Below are 25,007 nucleotides of genomic sequence, written 5' to 3' on the forward strand. Positions count from 1 at the left end.
CTGGGCTGGGAAAGGGCCCCGTCTGGAAGCGCAGCCCCGTCGGTGGATGCAGAGCTTAGGCGCAGCAAGGACCGGCGGAGAATGAGGCAGCTGCCTTTCTATCTAAAGACGCCTTTTCTACAGAAACATGAGGACTGGGAGCTTGCTCCTTAGGGGAAAGGTGGTGGTAGCTCAAATGGGAGGGCGCATGTTTTGCACGGAAAAGGTCCCCGCACCCACCCCGGCCAGGTTCAATCTCTCTCTCTCTCTCACACACACACACACATTTGAGGGTGGCTGCTGGGCAGGCAAGATGGGGACTGATCCAGTATGGCAGCTTCCTATGAGGGTTGGATCCTGCATCCAGACCTGCAAGGCATCTGACATCTCCCTCTTTTGAAATGTATTGAGGTCAGCAGCAGAACTGTCCTCCTCAGAAGCGCCACAAATTTTGACTGCCAAAGTACAGTGGTACCTCGGGTTAAGTACTTAATTCGCTCCGGAGGTCCGTTCTTAACCTGAAACTGTTCTTAACCTGAAGCACCACTTTAGCTAATGGGGCCTCCCGCTGCTGCCGCGCCGCCGGAGCACAATTTCTGTTCTCATCCTGAAGCAAAGTTCTTAACCCGAGGTACTATTTCTGGGTTAGCAGCGTCTGTAACCTGAAGTGTATGTAACCTCATAATGTTGTTGGCCTCAGTCTGTTTCAGGAGACAATGGGAGTGTGTGCCTTTTTTTGGGGGGTGAAGTGAAGCTGTTGGAAGGTTATGGTGCCTGCTGTGGCTCTATTTGGGGGTGCAGACACTTTGGAGGAGCGATGCAAATGACACAGATTTCAAGCATGCACCTTGTCAGGCGGTTTAATAGTTCTTGAAGATACACACAAAAGCCATGTTTTTCAAAATACATACAAAAGCCATGTATTTCAAAGGTTGGCAGTTCTCTCGCTTATGAGCACAAATCTGCCACAGGCTGTTGGATCAGGAAGATTCTTTGCTGGAGGGTTACTTTCTCTGCTGGAGACAGGGAACTGGGCTGAGAATTTGAGACAGAGACAACCAAGCAGTTAGCATGTTCTTAATGCTAAATTACAAAACTGACAGGACTCTAAAGGAGAGGAGGAGAAAGGCCAATTCCTTTTTTCCTTTTGGAACTAGTAAATCAACCAACAATTTCACAGGGATGAGGCTTCAGTTGAGAACCAGTGTGTTGTAAGGCGTTTAAAGACATCCCAACTAAGCCTGGAAATTGTAATTTGTTAAGGGTGCTGGGAATTGTAGCTCTGTGAGGGGCAAACTGCAGTTTCCAGGATCGTTGGGCAGGGATGCTTTAAATGTGTGGTGTGTTGGCAAACCTAGACCATGAAGGCCTAAATTCAAATCCCTACTTGGCCATGAAACTCTCTGGGTGACCTTGGGCCAGTCACACACACAAAAATACCACAGTGGACTCCTAGGAGGAAAGGTGAGGAATAGGATGGGTGTGTGCTGGGGCTCACGTTTCCCTTGTCCTAAGAATGTCCAGATGTGTCTGGAGGGCTTAGTGGTGAGAGAGCAAGCACTCCCAATATGCTCAGAGGCACTTGATCGTAACTTTGAGAGGTGTGCTTTGGTGCCAGAAATGGGTGGTGAAGCTCAACCTTGGCAAGCGCCAACTCCAATTTTGTGCAGCCGGAGACTTAAGAGGAGCTTGACACACTCTTGGGCTCATGACCCCAAGAGGTGGGGTAGGGGGTACACTTTGCACCTGCTGTTTGAAATAATTGCACCCAAATATTTATCCTGAGTTGCAGGTTTTCTGGGAAAGGGAAGGTGGACTTGCCAAGCACTAGTTTAGAATACGAAACATCCTTCCCGGTTATGATGGTTGCCAGGGAAAGAGTCTGGAGAGATGCTGCCAGCCAGTGGAGGCAATACTGAACTCAATGGGACAACGGCCTGACTCTGCCAAAGGCAGCATCCTGTGTTCCTATGAGAGGTGCTCACGAACCAGTAGCACTTTGTATCAACTGGAGGTCTGTTCCAAAGGGTTCAAAATGCTGCGCATACCTTACAACAGCCCTGTGAGGTAGACTAGTGGCAGATGTCTAACGGGACAGACATGACAGTCCGACAAGTGTGCCCTTCCTCTGGAATCCCAGCCTCCAGCTGGCCGGCTTTTGTTGGCTGTGCCTTCCTGGTGATTAATGTCTAAAAAAAGAAGGGGACCTGGGCGGAATTACTCCATGGCCAGGCAGCCTTGCATGTAAGGCACAGTCAGTTAGAAAGAATGCGGCTTCTGTTAACAGGCGATCCAAATCAGCTCAAACACACACGGGGGGATACTCAGAGGCTTGTCTCAAGGGTCTCCGTTTGGTCTTCATGGATTCTTTCTCTAGGTCTGTGTGTGGTTGCTGAAGATCGGGGAAACTTGCAAGAGGAGGTTTCTGGCCCAGGACGTGCTCAAGAGGACAATGGATCGACTGAAGGTCCCCCGCACCAGAGAGCTGGAATTTGGAGGCGTCCTAGGTGAGGGGAGAAGGCTGAGCTCAGGGTGGGTGGGTGCAGGCAGAAGAATACTGTTATAGATTGGGGGCAGGGGCTCAACCTTAGAAATTAGTAAATGGTAAGATTTTTATTATTTGGGGATGCGATATAGGCTGCGGAAGAATTCCTGAGCTATACTATGCCAAACGACCTGACCAAGCTTAGGGCCGTTAAGAAACAATACAGGGTCATTGATGGCCATTGTCAATGCAAGAGAACTGTCCTTCTCCCCGCCCCCCCCTTGCCCTGAGTTGTGAACAGAGACTGGGAGTTTGGAAGGTTGCCAGGATAACTTGGTGTTGTATGACAAAAAAAGATAATTTTTAGCAAGGTGTGCTGGGAAGAAGAAGGGGAGAGAAGAAAGACTGGGATCCATCTTGGGCAGGTTGGCTGAAGGCTGGCTGGGAGAGATGCCAGGGCTGTACTTCTGTGGGGGACAAACCCCTCTTGAGATGACCATGCTTTAAGATCTGGACTCCTTCCATGCTGACTGAAGGTGTAAATAGGTGAATAAACCATACTTCTTAAAGCTACAACAGTCTCCAAAGGGAGCCTGGGTGAGTGCCTGGAATCCCATGGACTCTGGCTACCGCTCGGCAGAGAGAGGGGGAGGCACTCAACTTTTGTAACTATACCTTTCTCTCATCCCTCCCCAGGAATCCTCTATTAGGGAGGATTGGGAATGGTGTGAGCAGGAGATGCAGGACTCCTGGGTTCTGTCTATTCCACTTTCTGACCGCTCCATCTTTTTTCATCACAGGGGCTGCCCTCCTTATCGTCCTGATGCCCACCACTGTCTTCTACCTCCTGTTGACTTGCAGAACGGAGCAGGCCAGCCTGTTGAACATCCCCTATCCTTTGCCCACCCTCCGCTCCCTGTGGGACCCCCGGGACTTTGTCCTAGTCTTGGCCTGGGTTGGATTGCAAGCTCTCTTATACATGCTCCCGATGGGGAAGGTAAGGAGGCCTCCACACTCTCAAGGGATTTTTCCTGGCTTCTGCCATGGACTCCTTCTTGCCTGCGCTGCAGTAAGGTTCTGCAGCCTGGCCTCAGTTTTCCTCATCTGAGCAATGGGGAGAAAGGCTAGCTGGTCCTACTAGTAAAATGGCAGAAATGGGGAATTGACATCAGAAAACAGCAGCAGCCCTTGGCTGCAGAGGGACCCTTGAGTCGTGGGGAAAGGCCAAAGCAGTCCTCTGTCTTTTATTTTCCCAAAGCGCGTTTTGAGCATTCCTCTCTCACCAGAGAGGCTTCCTCCTGGCTCCATATAAAGCAGTTTCCCAAACTTGGGTCTCCAGCTGTTGTCGGACTACAACTCCCATCATCCCTAGCTGGCAGGCCCAGTGGCCAGGGATGCTGGGAATTGTAGTCTTAACAACAGCTGGAGACCCAAGTTTAGGAAACCCTGATATAAAGAAAGTACCCCACTTTTCAGGCAGCCCTGGCAACACAGACCCCACCACCGCTTTCTGCATCTCTGTGTGTTTTCAACAGCTCACAGAAGGGACCCCCCTGCGAGACAAGACCCGGCTCCAGTACCGGATTAATGGTAGGTGCCCCCCACCCTTGGGAAAGGTCCCCCAGAGGTGAGACGGCCGCCGGGGTGTTGCTGGTGGCTCTCAGCAATGGGGAGGGATGTGGTGCTGAGTGGCCTTTCAGCGTATCCCAGTGTTTCAAGACCGAGAACATTTTATTAAACGCCACCTCGTGATTCTCCCCAAGTTTAGCCATATCAGTATCGGCTTAGGAAGGCGGGGGGGGCAGGAGGGGTGATAAATTGATGTCTGGTCGTTGTTTGTTTGCCCCACCCTCTTTCTCCCCCTGCCCCACATTTCTCAGGGTGCCATGCCATGGTGGTCACAGCGCTGGTGGTTGGAGCCGGCCTGGCGGCGGGACTGCGCCTCAGCTACATCCACGACCATTTCCTGCAGTTGGCCTTCTCTGCCTCTCTCGTGGCCTTCGGACTCAGCGCCCTCCTGTACCTCAAGGCATTGCTTGCCCCAGAGGCAGCCCTGGCCCCAGGCGGGAACTCAGGTGAGGTGCGAACCCTGACACTGGGCTCCTTCTGGCCTCCTTTGACAGCTCCACCCCGGCAGGGACTAGCGACTTGATGAGGATGGCCAAAACCCATCAAATGTCCCGTGTCTGGTGCAAGCTGGTGGTGGGGTGGCAGGAAGGAAAAGGAAGGGGGGAAAGACTGAAGCCGTTATCTCCTCACGTGAATTGGCTGGCAAAATCGGATAAGGACCGTCTCCCGGGGATGATACGTCATTTAAAAAAATAACAGAGAGACCTGCAGTCCTTTTAAGGCTCATTCATTTCTAGAGGCAGGAGTTTTTGCAGGAAAACGTCCACCACTTATGTAGCATTATTCTTGCTGATATTATTGTTATACAGCAACGGTATAAAAATCGCTACGTGTAAAAATGATAAAATACCCAGGGGATGCAATTTGTTATTCCCAGTTGGCAATTACCTCTTCGTACATGTAATTTGCATCGTTATGAACACACGGGAAAATGCGAATAGGCCAGAAAGGTCTTTGGGAACGCAAAGGGCTAAGATCACCCAGGGAGCTTCATGAGGGGGGATTTGAACCCTGGTCTCTCAGGTCCTAGTCTGGCTCTTTTACATTGAGACATGGTGACTATAAGATCAGCTGCAGAGCAATCTGGGAGGCTTTGTGTTCTTCCTCTGGTTTCTGAGCATATACAGTGGTACCTCAGGTTACAGACTCCGCTAACCCAAAAATAGTACCTCAGGTTAAGAACTTTGCTTCAGGATGAGAACAGAAATCACATGGCGGCAGCAGGAAGCCCCATTAGCTAAAGTGGTATCTCAGGTTAAGAACAGTTTCAGGTTAAGAATGGACCTCCAGAACAAATTAAGTTTTTAACTCGAGGTACCACTGTATGCGGGACGCGGGTGGCGCTGTGGGTAAAAGCCTCAGCGCCTAGGGCTTGCCGATCGAAAGGTCGGCGGTTCGAATCCCCGCGGCGGGGTGCGCTCCCGTTGCTCGGTCCCAGCGCCTGCCAACCTAGCAGTTCGAAAGCACCCTCGGGTGCAAGTAGACAAATAGGGACCGCTTACTGGCGGGAAGGTAAACGGCGTTTCCGTGTGCTGTGCTGGCTCGCCAGATGCAGCTTCGTCACGCTGGCCACGTGACCCGGAAGTGTCTCCGGACAGCACTGGCCCCCGGCCTCTTGAGTGAGATGGGCGCACAACCCTAGAGTCTGTCAAGACTGGCCCGTACGGGCAGGGGTACCTTTACCTTTACCTTTATCTTTACCACTGTATGCTGAAAATGTGGGCACAACATTCTGCCAACACTTTCCTGCTTCACGGGGGTGCAGCTGCCTAGAGAGGTGTGTCAGAACCACCTCCCCAAAGTGTTTTTGATGGCGATTTCTCCTGCTTGCCTCTTTCCCCATCCCACAGGAAATCCCATTTATGACTTCTTCATGGGCCATGAATTGAACCCACGGATCAATACCTTTGACCTGAAGTTCTTCTGTGAGTTGCGCCCAGGTCTCCTCGGATGGGTAGGCATCCCTGCACTGGTAGCAGAAGGCAGGGTAGGGGAGCGACCCCTTTGTGCTGGTGTGGCAGCGCCAAGGAGCGCCCCTCCCCCCATGTTGGAGGGTCCGGATCGCTGGGGATCAGGCGGCCGACACAACTGGGATCCAGTATGGTGTTGTGGTTGGAGTGCTGGGTGAGGACTGTGGAGACACGGATTCAAATCAGCCTGTAGAGCAGGTGTGGGGAAGCTTTGACCCTCCAGATGCTCCTGAACTACAACTCCCTCAGCCCCAGCAATGGCCAATGATGACAGGAGTTGTAGTTCAGCAATATCTAGAGGGCCAAAGGTTGCCCACCCCTGCCATAGAGCTGGCAGCAACCTCCCCTAACCGGGTGGCCTTCAGATTGTTTTCACGTCTTTCGGGGCCATGCTCTCGCAAGAGCCAAAATGGGACATCCCAGGAGCCAATCGGAAGCCAGAATGGCTTTGTAATTGTGGGGTGTCCTGCTTAAAACAGGACATTTGAGGGGTATGCCACAAGCGGCAGCTTTTGGTACTACTAATGGTGATGAGGATAATACTGCTTTTCCCCCTCTGCCACCCGCTGCTTCCCTGCTCTCTCATAGGCCCTGATTAACATGGCCATGTTGGTGAAGGAGACGGAGCTGAGAGGAAGCCCTTCCCTGGCGATGATCCTCGTTAATGGCTTCCAGCTTCTCTACGTGGTGGATGCCTTATGGCACGAGGCAAGTCTGGCAGCGGGTGGGATCTGAACTGGCCGGCCTGAGTTTTGCAGGGAGCCATAATTCCTCAGTTTCTGCCAGGGAGATGCATCACAGGAACTGCCAGGCAGGACTGAGTTTACAAATGACACCAGTGTATGGGGTTTTTTTTGGTTTTTTGTGATTTCCTGCACTTCCTTCCATAAGGACTAGAAAATTGCTTTTGTCTTTAAGGAACAGAAGCAAAAGCAGGGGTTTCCAAACTGCTCCTCTTCCCTAGAGCCGATTTCAGTCAAGCCTCCCAGGGGCTCAATAAACCTTATTTTGCCTGTTTGGCTGTAAACAAAGAACACAAAAAGAGAAACTGACACTATGTGTGCCTGTCAGGCTGTTTTCATCTTAGTGGACCTCGATTCTGCTCATGTTTCTCCTTCTGAATTTGGGGTGCACCCCTGGGGGAGAGGAAGGCTTACCTTTCCTCCCTAGTACCTGCTTCCTCAAATCACCTGAACCTGTTTGACTGTAGCCACTTCTCTGAAATGCACCCGCTCCCCAGTGTGTGGGTTGCAGTGGGTTTGTTTAGTGGGGACTGAGAGCTGGTGGATTTTCCTGGGCCAGATTAAAAAAGGCAAATTTTCTTCCTTCCCAAAGGAGGCTGTTCTCACCACGATGGACATTGTCCATGACGGTTTCGGCTTCATGTTGGCTTTTGGGGACTTGACGTGGGTGCCCTTTTTGTACACCCTCCAGTCATATTTCCTCGTCACCCACCCGCAGAAGCTGAGCCTGCCCATGGCTGGGGGCATCACCCTGCTAAATGGTGAGTTGGGGGGCAAACAGGGCCTCTGAGCATGCACAGAATATATTTTCTTCCCCTCCAAGCTTCAGCAACTTTATTTTCTTTTCGTGTCAGGGGTCTAATAACGTAACCAACTTGCTCTTAACTAAGCTTCCAGAATGGGAAGGGATATAAAGCCTTAATCAATTGATAGTAAATAGTGGGGACTTTGTACATTTAAAAACAAACAGGCAATATTCACAATTTCCACTGTGTCAAAGATAGGCAGCCCCTCTTTGCAGAGTGCCCCTACCCAGTGCCTAAGCTGGGGTGTGGATTGTGCCTGCTACCCAGAAACAATTATTTCCTGAGTTTGGGAGGGCCAAGGGAGAGGCTGTGCATAGGGTGCTAAGAGAAAGAAAAGCAAAATTAATGTGGCTTGAAACATATCTATGCAAATGTGCATGTTTTAATTATTTCTTTTCATAGCCCTGTCCCTTCAGCCCACCCCAGAGCTCAAACTCTCGCTGTCTGTCCACCCACTCTTTCTCTAGCTTGCTCTGCCCATTCATGCCATCTCACTCTCCCCCCGCCCCCTTCTCAACCCTGCAGGCCTGGGCTACTCCATTTTCCGTGGTGCCAACTCCCAGAAGAATGCCTTTCGCCGGAATCCTGCCGACCCCAAAGTTGCTGGTTTGTCCTCCTTTGTAGCTTGTGGCCTGTTTGAACCCTGCTGGGAGACACACAAGCTGTGCCCTGCGCCTTCACAACCTTTGGCCTCTAACATTCCTTTTCTTAAAATGCATAGCCGTGGCTCACGCAGGCATGTGCCTCAGAAAAGCTCCTGCATTTAAAATCCAAATGCCATAGCTTCTGAAGAGGAGTGGGTGCCTGGGCGTCGTCTTTTGCCTGTGGGAGGGAGGTGGAAAATTGGACATCGTTTTCCTCCCTGTTGCGAAAGCAGAGCGTGGCTGGTCTCCTGCTTTTGGAGGACCTGCACGCCTTGTGAACCTCTTGTGAACCCCTTTGTTCTCACAATAGAAATGTTGTTTCCTTGCAGGACTGCGAACCATCCCCACGGCCACAGGACGGCGCCTGCTGGTGTCCGGCTGGTGGGGGTTTGTGCGTCACCCCAACTACTTAGGAGACCTCATCATGGCTTTTGCATGGTCCTTGCCCTGCGGTAAGCGGGAGCCTCTCTCCCCCTCTGTCAATATTCAAACCACACTCTGTAGGGAGAGAATCTCAGTGCCCGGCTCACTCACCAGGGTCACACAACACCATTACAGGCAATTACATGACCTTGCACATAGTGTGTGCCAAGTTGCCAAAGGCACAGAAAGGAGGACAGCGAGACAGCATCCCCTCAGACAGACAAAATTGCTGTGCTTCTTTAAAGAAAGAGAGAACCATCCTATACATGTCGACGCAAATTCTGAGGGTGCAGAGTTAAGCAGCGCCCGTTTTCCGATGTCCACGACTCTCATGGCCTTTTGAGTAACCGCTGAGAGGCTCTCAAAATTCTCACTTTGGAGAGAAACAAGCAAAACACGTAGAAAATTAAACATACCTCTTATAATTTCATGTTATGCCCTGCAAAATCCCAGAACGAGCTTTCCCATCACCTTCCAGTCTTTCAAGGGAGCGGGAGCCTGCAGTTGGGCTCCCACCTCCTCATGCCTGACCATTGACCATGCTGGCTGCTGCCGGGGCTGATGGGAGTTGTAGTCCAGCAGTGCCTGGTGGGGACCCCTGCACTGGCCCACGTTCCTCGCAGTAACCCAGCAGGCATAGAATGGCATTTCATTTGAAACACTATATGTATGTTACACAGGAGTTAAAGGTAAAGCATTAAGATCCACATTACAGCAATACCTCTGTTAGGTAAAGGTAAAGGGACCCCTGACCATTAGGTTGAGTTGTGACCGACTCTGGGGTTGCGGCGCTGGCGTACAGCTTCCGGGTCATGTGGCCAGCATGACTAAACCGCTTCTGGCGAACCAGAGCAACGCATGGAAACGCCGTTTACCTTCCCGCCGGAGCGGTACCTATTTATCTACTTGTACTTTGACGTGCTTTCGAACTGCTAGGTTGGACCGAGCAACGGGAGCTCACCCCGTTACGGGGATTCAAACCGCCGACCTTCTGATCGGCAAGTCCTAGGCTCTGTGGTTTAACCCACAGCGCCACCTCCGTTAGGCCAGCCTAAATGTTACAAAATAGTTTGGAAGCTTTCAGGGTTTCCCCGCCCAAACTGATCAGGCTGGATCTTAAAAGCTGGGTTTGGGGCGAGGAGGAAAGAGAGAGAAAAGGCTGCTGGTGCCGAGAGACCCCTTTTCTTTCTCTCTTCCCCACCCCTAAATGGGATTCTCTGTGCCTCCTTGCACTGAAATCTGAAGTGGTTCCTCTGTATCCCAATAGCCCACTCTCCCGAATGGCCTCCCCATTCTGTTTCCTCTCCTCAGGCCTGACCCACATCCTGCCTTACTTCTATGTCCTCTACTTCACCATGCTTCTGATTCACCGGGAAGCCCGGGACGAGCACCAGTGCCTGAGGAAGTATGGCCTCGCCTGGCAGGAGTATTGCCGCCGTGTCCCTTACCGGATCTTCCCCTACCTCTACTGAGCCATTGCTTGACAACTCAGCTCTCTTGCATCCTATCTATTGCCCGTCAGGACATTTCGATCTAGAAATCGCCTTCTTTTGTCAAGCCTGAATTTGCAAAAATTTAACCCACAAAGATCATGTGGGCAAACTCTGTGTTGCTGGTTTTTTAAAAATCCTTATTCTGTGCAGACAGCAAGAGCCCAGATTACATGACTGGAATTACTGTGTTAATCTTTACATACAGTGGTACTGTACCTCGGGTTAAGAACTTAATTCGTTCTGGAGGTCCGTTCGTAACCTGAAACTGTTCTTAACCTGAGGTACCACTTTAGCTAATGGGCCCTGCCGCTGCGTTCTTAACCCGGGGTAATATTTTTTCTGGGTTAGTGGAGTCTGTAACCTGAAGCGTCTGTAACTCGAGGTACCACTGTATTTATTTTGTTTCTACAATGCAGCAGAGCACTGAGCTACATCAAAGACGTTTGGCAAGCTGCAACCAACTGGAAGTGCTGCTCTGACCCTTTCTCTGGCCTCTGAGATTCCACCACAATTTGTTTTGCAGCAATAAGAACTAGAAGCATTTTCAGTTAATTAAGAAAACTTTTTTTAAAAAAACAGAGATCTTTGGCATGCACAATTTCTGTGAACAGTGCTACTAACCTGTGGAAAAGGCAGATTCCTGTTTACTGCAAGTTAAGAAAGCTGTACTAACTGAGAAACCTGACATATTAAACAGAACTGAATTTATTTTGGGATGGGGAAAATAGCTAACTCCACTTTTTGACTAGGGATGTCACTAGACATTCAGAAAGCGACAAAAAAACTCTCAATCTGGATTTTGAATGATTTCTAATCAAGCTTGGATTTTGGGGACTAGATTTTAGTAACCACTGATTTTGGTAACCGAGGTTCAGGTTTATTAAAGCAGCTTCTGAAAGTCAAATGTTTCTTGAACAGCAAATTAACACCAGGGAACTTTCTGAGTTTTTGTCAGGTTTAACCATTTTGGCTAGGCTAGGGGAATGTTTGCAGTCAAGTCTGCAGAATTTCAAATTTATGCAGAATCTTAATTTAGGTTTAGTTGGGCACTTCATGTGTGCATGGAACAGCTGAAAGAGAGCAACCTTTTTTCTCTGTCTTACACACACACACACCCCCCCAACCATTTGCTAAAGAGTCAATGGAAACATAACAGGGCAGTAGAAGGAATTGGAGCACACCAGAGTTGTCTGTAGATGCTGATGGGTTAAGGATTAAACTGGATTTCCCTGGCTGGGTGGGAAATTAGGGAGGTAATTTACTTGCATTTTTGAAAGGGGTGGGAGAAATGAGCAAATGTAACTTATTTTAATAAATAATATATTCAAACCTCTGCGGGGTTTGGAATGTAATTTTGGCAAAGCTGCTGCTCCACACTTCTTTGAGGACATCAACAGTGAATGCAGAGTCCACACAGATATTACCAAGAGGGTATTTTTCTCCATATCATGGTTGCATACAAGAAAGCTGCCAAAATGCTGTAATTTCAGTAATGACAGTGATGGACAGCTAATTTCCCTCAAATCAACAGATCACATGTTCACTCATTATTTTACAACAAGGAACACACCTTTGTGTTTTAATATGCTGACTCCAGATTATTAAACTCTAAACCCATTGGCTGTTAATACTTCCGCTAGGTGTGCCTTAATCCTAAAGCATGTTCTCAGAAGTGAGGTCCACTGAGTTCAATATCCATTCACACTTTGTAAGTTTCTTCCCAGTCAGGGCAGTCTGGAGGGTGGCTACTCAGTGTATTTACTAGAATGTAAGCTCTACTGGATAAAGTGGGATCGTCCTTATCCCAACTAACCACACATAGGATTGGGCCATTGATTAAAAAATGGAACAAAAACAGCAAGAAAGTCCACCAATTTATTACACCATCAGCCCCCACAAGTGCCTCTTGAAACCCAAGCCTCGCTCCATTTCAAGGTGTTAATGTGAAGTGAGACAGAAAAGGGGCTAATCTTGTCTAATCCAATATGTGATCCAGTTTACAGAGTATTCAATTTCCTGCTCCAAAGCCTAATCTGGTTTTAGCAGGAGGACTCTCCCCCCAACTCCCTCCCAGGCCAGCTGGTGAGCATCTGACAGCTGTCAAAGTTCCTTAATTCAGTCCAGTTCTTCTATCAGGGGCTTCTTAGGAGGAGGCACTTTGGCCCCCCACATCCGCTCCAGTTCCTGGCTGACAGCCCCCACCTCCTTGACCATGTCTAGGTGGGCATGGTATTCCTGCTGCACCTCTAAGGCCAGGAGGCTCAGAGCCACCTCATTCTCATTCACCCAGGAGAGCAAGAACTCGCACTTCTTCTGGGCCCCAGAGATTCTGGCTCGGTCCTGGGCAGGTAGCCGCCTCTTCCCTTTGCTCAGCAGTCGGGCCATGTGGGCGAGGGCAGCCAGGCTGAACCCCTTTTGCTGGGCCTGGCACTCCCCCATTAAAATCTGGGCCACGGCCACCATCACCTTGGCATTGCCCAGCAGGCATTCCGGGTATTGCCCCATTGCCAGAGCCTGGAGGGCAGCTTGTAGGGCCTCGGCTGTAGAGTGGAAAACCTGCTTGGCCCCCAAAGCCCCAGAAACGTCAAGGACTGTTTCGCAAAACTCAGGGAGCATCTCTGCCTCGTCCGCCTCTCCGTTGTACAGCGCCAAGGCGTAGGCATAGGCATAGAGAACATTGGGCAGCTGGAAGCGGACCAGAGGTGAGGCAGGAGTACGAGTCAGGGAGGCCAGTGGAGGGATTGAGGATGGCAAAGTGGGCACCGCTTGCTGTCGAAGCCTCCGGGTGCTGGTGGGAGAAGCCTCTTCTGTGTGGGTGGGAAGTGGTGGCTGTTGCAAAGAAGCCTCTGGGTGCCAGTGGGGCTCCTGCTCCTGAGCATCCCTGGAGTCCCCCTGGAGCTCCTGGATCAGGGCAGTGCCATCGCATCTCCTGCTCCCCAGCCACCAAGGCTCCCAGGCCGGCAGGAGTCCCGAGATCTGTCCGCTGCTCAGCAGCCGCTGGAAGTGCTTCCTCTGGCCGGGGCTCAGCTGCTCCCACAGCGCCTCCTCTTGCTCCACGTCGGGGTTGAGGCCTAGCGAAAGGCCCTCATCCCCGGGTTCGCGTAGCTCCTGCAGCCGGAGGAGGGCCTCTCTCAGGCGCCGCTGGGAAGCCTTGTCCCCCCGAAGGCCCCGGAGGCTTAGCTCCAGCTCGCGGCTGTGGAAGTCCTGGGCGCAGGAGCCGTGGTCCCGGTAGCAGGGCACGGAGCAGAAGCGGAGGTGGCACCGCGGACAAGTGTAAGGGGCTCCACCGGCTTGGCAGTGCCCGCAGGGAAGGTCTGGCGCGGGACTCGAACCCGCGGAATCCATGCCGGAGAAGAGGCAGCCGAGGAACGCCGAGCGCGTTCGGGAATTTCCGGCAGCAGCCTGTGTAAAGGGTTTCCGCGTTAATACCTTGCTGCGAATCGGAAGTCTCCGTTCATTCTCGGGCCGGAGAGCGCCGAGCCCCAGAAGGCTGTGCGCGCGTTCCTTGAAAACTGGTTTACGCGCAGACGCACTCACGTATGTAAATCTAGCCACAACAGTGCATTGTGGGAGGAAAACCGGAGAACAGGCCGGGGACTTTAGGGCATCTGGAGACATAAATCTACGGATATTGGATATGGAAGCATTGCTGTTCTATCAGAGCGGTTTATTGCACCTACTATGAAGAGGTCACCATATCTTATATAGCAGAGCCAAAGAGTGCCCAGGAGGTGCTTGAGCGATTCCAACTCATACTTACCTGGCAGGGGAGACACCATGATCATGAAGGTGGTTTTCCCAGGGTGAGGCTCATCCATTGCACTGCGGGTGTGCTGACCCCTGCGATTTCCCCAAATGCGGGAAACTCGACTGCATAATTTGTGGTAGTGGGGGACTGCGTTCGCGCTTTCCCCTGATTTTTCGGTAATAAAAATAGATCTAGTATATTGTGCAGCTTTTTAGCTTAGAAGTGCTTCTGAGCGCAGAGGCTGTATAATGTCCATTTAATATATTTATAGCGCTCATATCCAGAATGGTTGGCGTTTAGTTGGCGCTGTGTTATGCTGCTTTGAAATGCGAGAAGTTAGCCACGCTGGTTTGAGATATAAGCATACCTGATTTTTTAAGTGGGTCGTATACTGTTCTTAATGGTGGAGGCTGGTTCATAAGGCGAGTGGCATGTTGCCCCACCAAGCAGAACGTTCAGCATGTCCCATCTACTTAACTGCCTTCTGATTTACAACCAGGGTAAGGAGGGGGTCACTTATCAATTTTCTCCTCCTTAATGGGACTGTTGCTCCTTGTAGTAGATCTCTGCTGCAGGGAGGATGGGGGCAGGGGACACAAAACCTTCACCTGCAGTTTGGCCTCCCTGCCTTCTCCAATACCCAACAGGTATTGTGCAGGTGTGTGCCAAAATCCTGAGCTAGTTACAATGTGCGAAGAGCAATTTTCACAGGGTCCAAAAATGTGAGCTGGGAGCAGGGGCTGGACAAGCTCTTGGGGGGCGTGACAGCTCCCTCGGCTCTTTGAATAATATAGAATAAAAATAATTGTGCACCAGTTAATTTGTTGTCAACAGTTCAGCTTAATGTCGCACTTGAATGTTTATGCCTACAGACATGGAGCAGGAAGCAGAAGAATGTAACTTCCAGAGACCTCAAAGGAATGGGGATAAAGTGTGGTAGTGAAGAATCAACACTGTAGAAATTTACAGAAATAGGCAACACCAGTGGGTGGGCAACAGGGACGACTGGAGCAATTGGGAGAGGGAGGAGCAGCTGGCAGCATTTCCAGGTCCGGCTTGAGCTTAATTGGCAACACGTGTTTCCTTGCAATTTCTGAACCCACCGACTCAAGCCCATCTTAAATAGCTAAACACATGCCATCAAGCAGAGGTAGTAGAGCAGGTAATGTAATCTGCGTTCCCCTTCTTCTTCAAGAGCAGCATTTTTAGCACTGCCATGCTACTACAGTGGTCAACCTGTGGCTGTCTACTTTGGACCATGGCCAGGTTCCTGTCTCCCCTCCAATAAAACATCCCTTGGCAGGAAAAAAAAGCATGGCAAGGACAAGCCAGAATCCTTTTCCATGATACTTGTGTTGGAAATATTTTCTGTAGGAAAGTAGTCCATCCTCTCCAAGAATGACCGACTTAAAAAAACATCAAACTAAATGAGCATTGTGTTGGCCCTCGGCCCTCCCTCCATTACTTTCTTGCTTTGTGAGCTTCTAGTGGAAGTGATTTGTCAAATAGTAGAGGCTAATGTGCTACATATAAAAACCAGCCGTGGAAATATGCCATCATGGAGGGGCAATGGAGAGCTTGCCCATTTTAAATGCATATAGGCTTCCTTCTTGATTTTTATGAAGGTGGCTGGTGGTATATTGTGAACTGGTGACAGTATTTCGCAGTATTTCCTGAAGAAAAGTTCTTAACCCGAGGTACTATTTCTGGGTTAGCGGAGTCTGTAACCTGAAGCATATGTAACCCAAGGTACCACTGTAGAGTATATTTTCAGAGTTAACACTAAATACAATATTACTGGCTGAAAATTTGTGTCCTGAGATTTTTAGACTCTTCTACCCATGTACTAGGGGATGCGGGTGGCGCTGTGGTCTAAACCACAGAAACTTAGGGCTTGCCAATCAGAAGGTTGGCAGTTCGTATCACCACGACGGGGTGAGCTCCCGTTACTCGGTCCCTGCTCCTGCCAACCTAGCAGTTCGAAAGCACGTCAAAGTGCAAGTAGATAAATAGGTACTGCTCCGGTGGGAAGGTAAACGGCGTTTCTGTGTGCTGCTCTGGTTCGCCAGAAGCGGCTTAGTCATGCTGGCCACATGACCCGGAAGCTGTACGCCGGCTCCCTCAGCCAATAAAGTGAGATGAGCGCCACAACCCCAGAGTCGGTCACGACTGGACCTGACGGTCAGGGGTCCCTTTACCCATGTACTATCTGCAACCAAATGGGCGCTTGGGTTACCAGATGTGAAATATATTGGCATTATTTTCAGCTCTCCTACACCACTTTGCAACTTTGATTGCCCCACTTCCTCTGAATCGACTGCAGTCCTCGGGCTCAAGTGAAACAAAGCCCCTGTTCCCAATAAGGAAGAAAAACACCCACCAACACCAGGTCCAAGCTAAGATCAGATTTATTAGGTAACTGGGTGCTGCTTAGGAGTTGGCATTGGGGCCCTTCTTCTTGCCAAAGCCTGGCACAATGTTGACAAAGCGGCGGTTGTATTGCATGCGCCTCTTGGCACGGCCAGTCTTCTTCTTCTTCTTCTCTTGCTTAGCAACCTGGGAGAACAAAACCGAACAGGCATCAGTAAAAGATCCACTTGAACTTCAGCAAGGAATTCAGCCCACCGCCATTCACCCTGCCCTGCAGCCTCAATTTCCACCATGCAAAGTCTAGCCCCTGACATGTAACTCCCAGAACCACACCCTGAAAGCTGGGGAGTTCACAACTCTCTACCCAGCCCAATCCTTAAGTTATGGGCACTTAAGTTACGGACCAGGCCAAATTCAGCAGCTGCTAGCTCAAGGGCATGCTGGGGTAAACTATACTTCATGGATTTCTGCCTGGACTGCAATCTAGACACTCTTATACTGACGGGGCTTTGTGGCTCAGAGTCCTCCCACACAGCAGAAAACAGAAACAGGACCTACCTTTGGGGTCTGGCCTCTCACTTTGCCAGCACGAGCCAGGGAGCCATGGACCTTACCTGAGGAGGAAAGAAACACAAAAAAATATCAGGGAGGCCACTGGAGGCACCACCACAGCTGACAGAAGTGACCAGAGGCGTGTGGCCTAAAGAAAATCTTGTCAACCAGGACCTTTGTTGATGAGATGATATTTGGGTCCAGGGAGAAGAGGCTGGCACCTTCACAGGAGGGCTAAAACCCACCCGATGGCTAGGCTATTGTTTGAAAGTTTACTCTCCACATTCTTTACGCAGGGCAAAATCCTGACTTCTGATCACCTGTGGCAATGCAGTTGCTGGCCTTCTAGCAACCCAACAAGCCTCAATCCAACTGCCATCACTTTGGTACCTGCCCCCCGCCCCCCAGCCACAAATAGTTCTGGTGGCTCCATACTTACCACCCAGCATGCGTGCAGCAACCTCCAGTGTTGTGAGGTCACTGATGCCACACTGCCCAATGACCGCATCATCTTCCAGAGGGGTTCCACCAAGGAGGATCACCTGATCCTCAGGCACAATGCCCTCCAAGGACTCGATGTGGGCCTGGGGAGGGGAAGGGAGAGATGAGTCACCAAAACACCCCACCGCTCTAACTGCAACAGCAGGGAGGGTGGCACAAAGGCCACGGACAAGGAAAACGGAATTGAGCTGGAAGGGCCCATCGACAGCCAACTCCTCAGTAGCCCTTGTGTGTGTACTTTCCACTCCCTCAAGGAAAAGGCAGCAGAGATGGGGCAGGGTGTGTGCCCAACCCTCCCCTAAGAAAGCCCTGGTGAATTTTTGTAAGGGTATGTCTGAAACAAGCAAGGGAAAAACAGCAGTAGAAAAAGCAGCAGGGAGGGGAAGGGTTAAGCACCACCACCACTCTGCTCCACTTCTACCAACACCCCCAGCTGTATCAAGGTTCCGTTGAATGTGTTTGCAGGGGCCATGCATTTTATTTGTTAGCTAACGAAGGACAGTCTCTAGGCAGCTTACAATCAACTATTAAAAGCATACAAAATGATTTAAAATGTCCACCAAAATGTAACATCGATATTGGGGGCCGGGGAGTAACAATAAAGCACTGCCTGTCTCAGCCTCTTTCCCAAGCTGCAAGGAAGAGAAGCCACTACACACTGTGTCATCTGTGTCTTCAATGGACCTCAAGGTGTTCTCTCATCCAGGCACTGACCAGACCCATATAGGCCTCACTCACTAAGCCTAGGGTTGCTGCCTTCAGACCACAGACCTGGTCCTAAGGCCACCCAAGCCTAGAATGAGATGGAAAGACCAGAAAGGCCACAGGCGTCTGACCCAAAATATCCCCTTCCCCACCCCCAGCAACTGGTCACACAAGTAGATGGCTGCTGGGCCGCTAAGAAATAGCCAAGGCTCCAGGTGACTTCTGCAAACAAAGTTAAGCTGTAATGAAAGGTGGCAAAACTATAGATACAAGTGTTGAGAGCCTCAGACCAATCTATACAGGGGGGTAATCCCTTCCCAACTTCAAATACAGCAGCTAGAGAATAGCAGAAGCAACACTCGCTATCGCTATGCAACAAACCAAGTACAGTGAACCTAGTGAGGTACAGCACTCTTCACAAAGGCTGCTAAGAGGGTGGGGGGGAGGTCTTTTCTTCTCTATTAATAGGAAATTAGCCAGATTTGCTTCCTATTTTTTTTGAATATTGCTATAAGCTGCCTTGAACACCAATAGGTGGGAAAGTGGGAAAATAATTTAGTAAATAGCACAACAAGTTAACTGTTCCTTACCTTAAGGTGAGCTACTGTTTCCTGCCCGGACACCTCAAGGGTGTGCAGATTCTGAGCACGAATAAAGAGTTGCATGGTTCCACCTGTGCTGAGGAGAACAGCAATCAGATTAGGGCGCAAAAGTATAGCATTTCCTCCTGAGGATTAGACAAATTCATGAAAAAGAGGTCTATTGAAGGCCACAAGCCACAACGGCTATGCTCTGCCCTCCACAGTTGGAGGCAGCAATGCTTCTGAATACCAGTTGCTGGAAACCACAGAAGAGGAGACGGCTCTTGTGCTCAAATCCTGCTTGCTCATTTCCCACAGGCATCTGGTGGGCCATGGAAAGAACAGGGTGCTGGACCAGATGAGTTATTGGCCGGATCCAGCAGGCTCTTCTTTCTTAAGCTAGTACCACTGGCGTTTCCCCACCTATCTTTTAGACTAGGAAACTCTCTCTCCATTCTGTAAAGCAGACCTCAAGGTAGTGCTGCTGTTCAAGAACAAACTCAGAACGTGAGATGTGGCTCACAAGCCTCTCCATTCAGCCTGCTATTGGTGCTCATCCTGGCAACAACTTAGCTTCCATCAGGATACTGCTGGAAGGCCCCTAAATTCTTTGTTTCAGGGACTCACAAAATTGTCTGTGTGTATCCTTCCAAATATGGTGCAGGGAACAGAGTCCACTAGGAAATGCCAACCTGAACACAGTTCCTCTCAAAGATTATCGCCGCCCCCCATTTGAACAACACACAGTGCCATCTGCTGGGCCACAAACAGCTCCACACCCAGAAACAGAGATGTCTTGACCTATCCGTTGCAAAGTGAGAAGGTAGCCGTCCCCAATTCTCTTTCAGAGAATCCTGGTCACCCACCCACACCATACCATTCAAGGCACAGCACTGCCACATTAACAGCCACAGCTCCCCCTCTAAAGAGTCCTGGGAACTGCATTATATTAATGGGAACTCTGTGATGGGTAAACTACTGTTCCCATGTTTATCTGTGGGGAGCCATGTCTGTTAACGTGGCATAAATGTGCTTTAAATGTGGATGTGACCAAATACTGTACTATAGTTCTGAAATTATATCTCTTGTGTTCCTTCCCACACCTTAGCAATACGAACACCAACATCCTGACTTACTCCGCACCCACCCAGCCTTCTCCCTACAATTCCTATCTGCTTTCTACCTTATTAAGCTCTTCCATCTCTTCCCCACACCCTGCTACTGCTCCATTTATCTTTCTATGTTAAAACAGGACCCAGGAGGTTCAGACTCTTAATCCCATTCCTCCACTGCATTCACCAGGAAAAGCTAGGAGTTCATTTGGACAGTGTGTTCCCCCAGTCACATAAAAAGCACTCAAGAGTACTGGCTCTTATCACTCCCTTACAAAAAAAATACTAATACAAAAAACCCCAAATACTGTATTTAATTACCCACGCCCAATCATTATGTCCTTAACCTCACTTACACATACCCCAACCCCCCTCCATGAGAAGAGGGATTACAACCGGTTATGCACTGCCTACGTTTTTAGTTGTTTCCATTTTATCCGTTAGATGCCTTGAGTCCCTGTCAGGGGGGAGAGGCAGGATATAAATAAGTATAATGCCCAGGGAACGTTGATTATGGGGCAACAGGAAAACCTAATCACTACATAAATAAAGGTCTCCTGCGATGCCTGTACAGCAACCTTCCTTATATCTTTAAATTCTCCAGCAAAACACATCTGGATCATTCCTAGTCCCTACTTTTTACTTCAGGCAAAGGATGTGCCATTCAAGCAACGTTCTCTCCTCGCTTCCATTCCCTCACCCCGTTTTTGCCTCGATGACCTGTCATGCCCCTTCTTTAGGAAGCACCATCCACACACAGGGGGTCATATAAGAATGGCAACAAGGCAAACCCGCCCCCCCCCAGCTTCGTTTGTTCCTCAGGCTTTTAAAACCGGCTCCATGGCCTTTGCCTGCCTGCGCAGTCTCTCAGTCTTAGCAGCGTGAGAAGAGCGTTGCTGGCCGCGTTTTCCATACGGACTGACTCGGGGTGCTTCTCTATGGTCCCCGCGGAAGCCGAGGAAGGAAGACCAAGGCAACTCCGCCCGCCCGCCCGCCCGCATCGCTGGAACACGCGTCCCGCTCCATCTCCACGTACTTCACGGGGCCCTGCGAGCCGCGTGCAGCCGAGGCCAGTCCTGCTCCGAGTAGGCCCATTGGGCTAAGGGCCAGAAGTCAGCCGCGCTTATTCACTTCATGGGGTCTACTTCCGAGTAGGTCAACTGCGGGCTCCACTCCCTGCCCTTCTCAAATTCCCGCCTCTCCAAATAGGAGGCCTGGATTTGAGGGCCGGCTCAAGGGGACCCCGGAGTCCGGGGGACCCCACCCCCACCATCTTCCTTTTGATTCCCCTCCCTTCCCGTCTCACCCTCAGTCGCCGATCCAAGATGGAGCCGGGAGAGCCGAAGAGTCGCCGCCGCTCCGCGCACGCAGACGAGGGAAAAGGAAAGAGGCAGGAAACGGGGCAGGACTACCAGGGCGCAGGCGCAGTGGGGTCGGGCGTGGGCGTTGGCGTCTCTATGGTTGGTTCGGCTTGGTGTTCTCGCGCGGCTGGGCTGGCACCGTCATTTTGTCTCTATGCTGGCGCCGTGCCCTGTCTATGGTAGGGTCGCGTTGACGCCATCAATCCGCGCTTGTCCTCCTCCTCTCAAGATGGCGACTTTGGCTTTCGCCTTGGCCAGAGTTGGGCTGCGGAAGGGGCCGTTGCTGGAAGGATGGCGGCAGCGACTCTTGACGGCGGCTCACACGGTACAGGGGACTCGAGCACAACTTGAGGGAGGGAGGGGGCGGAGGGCCGTGGAAGGAAGCGGCTAGGGATTGGGTTGCGAGACGGGCGCCGCCGCCCCTGCTGCTGCTGCAGGAGCTTCAGGGCACGGGCAGAAATACAGCGGGTAGAGCTTCCTCTCCAAAAGAAAATAAAAGAGCATTTTCTGGCTTTGCAAATCCGTGTTTGCTCTGTATTGTGTAAAAAATGAGCGGTGAGGGTGAGGGCACTGGTTTTTATTTTATTTGACATCATCTGGGATGCTGAGTAGGGACTTCGCAGTCCCCTCTAATGCAGGAATGGGGAAGTTTTGGCCCTCGAGATGTTGTTGGGAGCCCTGCTCTCCTCAGTCCCAAATAGCTTGGCTATTAGAATGGACTAATGGGAATTGTAATCCAGCAACATCTGGTGGGCTGTAGGCTCCTGACCAATACTTCATAGACTCTGTTATCCTTATTTGTTTACTCTAGAAGGAGGTCAGGATGGTAGACATGGACATCTTCCTATCTCTTCCTTGCCCCATTTTTTATTCTTCTGGGGTGCTTGTTAGGCAGAGTGGCTCAAGTTGAATTTTGTGATTGACCAGCCCGGGATACCAGGTGAAACTAATGTGGAGCAGCTGAGAGTCTCCAACCCAATTCAATGCATATGGGTATCCTCCCCACTAGCCAATCAGCACTTAGAACACAGGGGACCCAGGAAACTCCTGATACTGGTGTGTGAAATACAAATTATACTATCATGAATCAGCAAACCTTAAACCAGGGATGTAAAAGGGAAAGAGACATGTCATCTAACTCCTCAAAATTACAATGGTCTTCTGCGTTTCCCCTACAGGGTGGGTGCTTCCTTGCTGAAGGTCTTCAAACAGAGGCTAGGAAGCCATCTTTTGGGGCAAGCTGTTGAGTGATGTTCTAGCTCTGGATTTCCCCATCAAGCAGGGGGTTGAATTAGGTGGCCTTGCAAGATCTCCTTCAAACATTGTGCCTATTCTGTCTGGCCAAAATGGTTCAATAAGACTTATAAAAAATGTTTTAGGAACATTTAGTTTCAGTTCCCCGTTAGCATACGATTCTCATTCTCCATAGCTGAAGAAAGAACTGATTTCTCTCTGACAAATTTATCTCTGCCATTATTATAGCAGAAAAATAGTGACGATATCCCCAAGCAAAGTTCTTGTAAGTTGACTAATGTTTTTCTGTTTCAGAGGCAAGCTTCAGCAGAAACCAGCTCTACAGAACAGAAATATCCAGGGATTATTGAATCTACTAATGAATATAGGTTTGTGGAGAGACTTATACCTCCCTCCAGAGTACCAGTACCCCCGAAACATGACAGTTATCCCACCCCTTCTGGATGGAGCCCACCTCAAGGTAAAATACAGGGGAAGGGGTAATTTGATTGCTCTAAATAATTCAGAGTCTTAGACTCACAAGACCATTTTGGCCCAACCAGGTCTAACTGCCCTGTCCCTGGCATCATTTATGGCATCAGGTGTGGGATTGGTGAAGACCTGGCTGAGCTGAAAGAGGGTTTGCAGGCACCATCGATCAGGCTGTTTGGTCTGGTTTGCAAAGGTCTCAGCAAGAACCGTGTGGTCAAAAGTCGTATTGATGTCAGAGGAAGGGTCATAGCTCACTGGTAGAGCATCTTATTTAACTGCAGATGGTTCAAGGTTCAATTCCCTGTGGTATCTCCAGGTAGGCCTGGGAGAGTTCTTATTGACATCCCGGAGAGCCACTCAGTGTAGACAGTAGTTAACAAGATGGACTGACTTCATATACAGCTGCATCCACCTGCCAAACTTGACCTGTGATAGATGAGGGAGAGAGCGAGATGCAGTTGCCCACCCTTAGCTTTTGAAGGGAAGGGGTCCCTGAAAGAGTTTGTACATGTAGTATCCTTTCGGCACCCTAGGAAGTAAAGTTTGAACTAGATACAGAAGGCAGCAGAAAGCAAATCACACCATTCTGTCACTGGCGATAAGCAAGTCTGGCACTAGTAGGTGCCTGTATATGACATTTCATTTATTGCACAAGGTATAAACCTTTTAAGTCAGTACTTCTACCTGCTTCTGATTCACATCACCCCTTTCCCTTATTCTCTTGCTAGAACCTCAAGATGTTTTGTGGCTTTAATTAATTACACAAATTAGGAATGTTTATAAAATTAGTGGAGGGTTGGAGGAGGAAGGGGGGGCAAGTATACCCAGCTCTCTGCTTTGTGCTTTGATTTAGTTATATAAATGTGACCATCTGTAGATCCACACATTTTGCTTTCTCCTACACTAGACCCACCTCCTGACCTTCCTTATTTTGTAAGGAGGTCGCGAATGCACAATATCCCAGTTTACACAGATACTACCTTCAGAGGGTGCAGGAAGATGACGGTCATCAGAAAGATTGAAGGCGATATTTGGGTAGGTGTTATTCACATTGCATACTGCACCCCGTTGGTTTTTCTTATACTAGGATGACAAAATAAGTGGATTATCTATGGATAAAAAGGTAAAGGGACCCCTGACCATTAGGTCCACTCATGGCCAACTCTTGGGGTTGCGGCGCTCATCTCGCTTTATTGGCTGAGGGAGCCAGCGTACATCTGGGTCATGTGGCCAGCATGACTAAGCCGCTTCTGGCGAACCAGAGCAACGCATGGAAACGCTGTTTACCTTACTGCCAGAGCGGTACCTATTTATCTACTTGCACTTTGACGTGCTGTCAAACTGCTAGGTTGTCAGGAACAGGGACCGAGCAACGGGAGCTCACCCCATCGCGGGGATTCGATCTGCCGACCTTCTGATCAGTAAGTCCTAGGCTCTGTGGTTTAACCCACAGCGCCACCCGCGTCCCTATCTATGGATAGTTCCAGGTTAATCTGGAGCAAGTGGCTGTGATCTTATTGGTAGCAGAGAGTTGAGGATTGTTTAACAACTACAACAGTGGTGGCTGTACTGTTCTTAGCCAGTGATTAGGAAATTGAGGTGGGTTAATCATGCTACTTTCTGACTTTTTTTCATTTCCTCCCAGGCCCTTGAAAATGAAGTGAAGGAATTCATCACACAGCTGTCTGGGCAGACAGCAGTCACCCAAGTGAATGAAGTTTCCTGCATGATTCGCGTCAAGGGATTTTTTGAGCAGGAATTAAAAAAGTGGTTGTTGGAAAAAGGCTTTTAAATAAATGAGAGATATTCTCACTAGTTTTTTATCTTCTTGTAAGATCCACTTTTCTAATAATGTTGATCAGTAGGGTGGGAATAATGAGCGGGGGGGGGGATTATTTAGGCCTAGAGGTTTGCATTTGTACTGCAGGAAACAAACGGCTCTTTCAAGTGTGCTGAGCAAGCATAGCCTAAACATTTTCTACTTTCGGCCAAGTGGAACTTCTAGATGCCTGCCATAGAGTTCCTTGTTAGGGAAGAGCACTTTTGCTAAAGAACCTGATTTTGCTGGATTATTCTGCCTGGCTTTATTCTTCTAAGGTAAGCAAGTAGGTTTTAGAACCAATTGTCAAACTTAGTCTTCTTCCAGAGCAAATGATCCCTTGTACACAATTCCTGTTCCA

General features: G+C 49.8%; 4 protein-coding genes and 1 non-coding gene across 6 annotated transcripts; 3 read left to right on the top strand and 2 right to left on the bottom strand.

Annotated features, from left to right (window-relative positions):
- The first annotated feature begins 1,137 nt into the window (after window positions 1–1,137).
- On the top strand, window positions 1,138–10,170 carry TM7SF2 (transmembrane 7 superfamily member 2). Its single transcript, XM_053368825.1, has 10 exons — window positions 1,138–2,486; window positions 3,265–3,461; window positions 4,000–4,054; window positions 4,345–4,539; window positions 5,944–6,047; window positions 6,652–6,771; window positions 7,399–7,567; window positions 8,138–8,218; window positions 8,586–8,708; window positions 9,991–10,170. The coding sequence occupies exons 1-10, from the start codon at window positions 2,432–2,434 to the stop codon at window positions 10,149–10,151; spliced, it is 1,260 nt and encodes a 419-aa protein (XP_053224800.1). The 5' UTR covers window positions 1,138–2,431; the 3' UTR covers window positions 10,152–10,170.
- Window positions 10,171–12,033: 1,863 nt separating this feature from the next.
- ZNHIT2 (zinc finger HIT-type containing 2) lies at window positions 12,034–13,675 on the bottom strand. The gene has a single exon (XM_053368824.1). It carries the CDS (start codon window positions 13,515–13,517, stop codon window positions 12,288–12,290), a length of 1,230 nt encoding a protein of 409 aa, XP_053224799.1. The 5' UTR covers window positions 13,518–13,675; the 3' UTR covers window positions 12,034–12,287.
- Window positions 13,676–13,924: 249 nt separating this feature from the next.
- LOC128404540 (U1 spliceosomal RNA) lies at window positions 13,925–14,088 on the top strand. The gene has a single exon (XR_008328137.1). It is a non-coding gene; the product is annotated as a U1 spliceosomal RNA (small nuclear RNA).
- Window positions 14,089–16,310: 2,222 nt separating this feature from the next.
- FAU (FAU ubiquitin like and ribosomal protein S30 fusion) lies at window positions 16,311–21,172 on the bottom strand. Of its 2 annotated transcripts, none has more exons than XM_053368283.1 (5): window positions 21,048–21,172; window positions 18,639–18,721; window positions 17,282–17,426; window positions 16,849–16,904; window positions 16,311–16,476 (listed from the first exon to the last, which is right to left on the bottom strand). In XM_053368283.1, exons 2-5 carry the CDS (start codon window positions 18,711–18,713, stop codon window positions 16,351–16,353), a joined length of 402 nt encoding a protein of 133 aa, XP_053224258.1. In that variant the 5' UTR covers window positions 18,714–18,721; window positions 21,048–21,172; the 3' UTR covers window positions 16,311–16,350. The 2 variants fall into 2 exon arrangements, with proteins under 2 accessions (XP_053224258.1, XP_053224259.1); XM_053368284.1 differs by having other exon boundaries at window positions 18,639–18,726; window positions 21,048–21,153.
- A 90-nt stretch (window positions 21,173–21,262) lies between these two features.
- On the top strand, window positions 21,263–24,650 carry MRPL49 (mitochondrial ribosomal protein L49). The gene is made up of 4 exons (XM_053368282.1): window positions 21,263–21,427; window positions 22,651–22,816; window positions 23,735–23,862; window positions 24,473–24,650. The coding sequence occupies exons 1-4, from the start codon at window positions 21,332–21,334 to the stop codon at window positions 24,617–24,619; spliced, it is 537 nt and encodes a 178-aa protein (XP_053224257.1). The 5' UTR covers window positions 21,263–21,331; the 3' UTR covers window positions 24,620–24,650.
- Window positions 24,651–25,007: the final 357 nt, after the last annotated feature.

This window comes from Podarcis raffonei, chromosome 16, assembly GCF_027172205.1.
Source record: "Podarcis raffonei isolate rPodRaf1 chromosome 16, rPodRaf1.pri, whole genome shotgun sequence".
Lineage (NCBI taxonomy): Eukaryota > Metazoa > Chordata > Lepidosauria > Squamata > Lacertidae > Podarcis > Podarcis raffonei.

Bases quoted from the DNA above. Each gene is read 5' to 3' on its own strand.
- TM7SF2 (XM_053368825.1), top strand. From the start codon at position 2,432: ATGGATCGACTGAAGGTCCCCCGCACCAGAGAGCTGGAATTTGGAGGC. The intron at 4,055-4,344 runs GTAGGTGCCCCC...CACATTTCTCAG, and splicing joins GCTCCAGTACCGGATTAATG to GGTGCCATGCCATGGTGGTC. The intron at 7,568-8,137 runs GTGAGTTGGGGG...TCAACCCTGCAG, and splicing joins GGGCATCACCCTGCTAAATG to GCCTGGGCTACTCCATTTTC.
- FAU (XM_053368283.1), bottom strand. From the start codon at position 18,713: ATGCAACTCTTTATTCGTGCTCAGAATCTGCACACCCTTGAGGTGTCC. The intron at 17,427-18,638 runs GTAAGGAACAGT...TCCCCTCCCCAG, and splicing joins AAACAGTAGCTCACCTTAAG to GCCCACATCGAGTCCTTGGA. The intron at 16,477-16,848 runs GTAGGTCCTGTT...TTGTTCTCCCAG, and splicing joins TGAGAGGCCAGACCCCAAAG to GTTGCTAAGCAAGAGAAGAA.
- MRPL49 (XM_053368282.1), top strand. From the start codon at position 21,332: ATGGCGACTTTGGCTTTCGCCTTGGCCAGAGTTGGGCTGCGGAAGGGG. The intron at 21,428-22,650 runs GTACAGGGGACT...TTTCTGTTTCAG, and splicing joins TCTTGACGGCGGCTCACACG to AGGCAAGCTTCAGCAGAAAC. The intron at 23,863-24,472 runs GTAGGTGTTATT...ATTTCCTCCCAG, and splicing joins AGATTGAAGGCGATATTTGG to GCCCTTGAAAATGAAGTGAA.
- ZNHIT2 (XM_053368824.1), bottom strand. From the start codon at position 13,517: ATGGATTCCGCGGGTTCGAGTCCCGCGCCAGACCTTCCCTGCGGGCAC.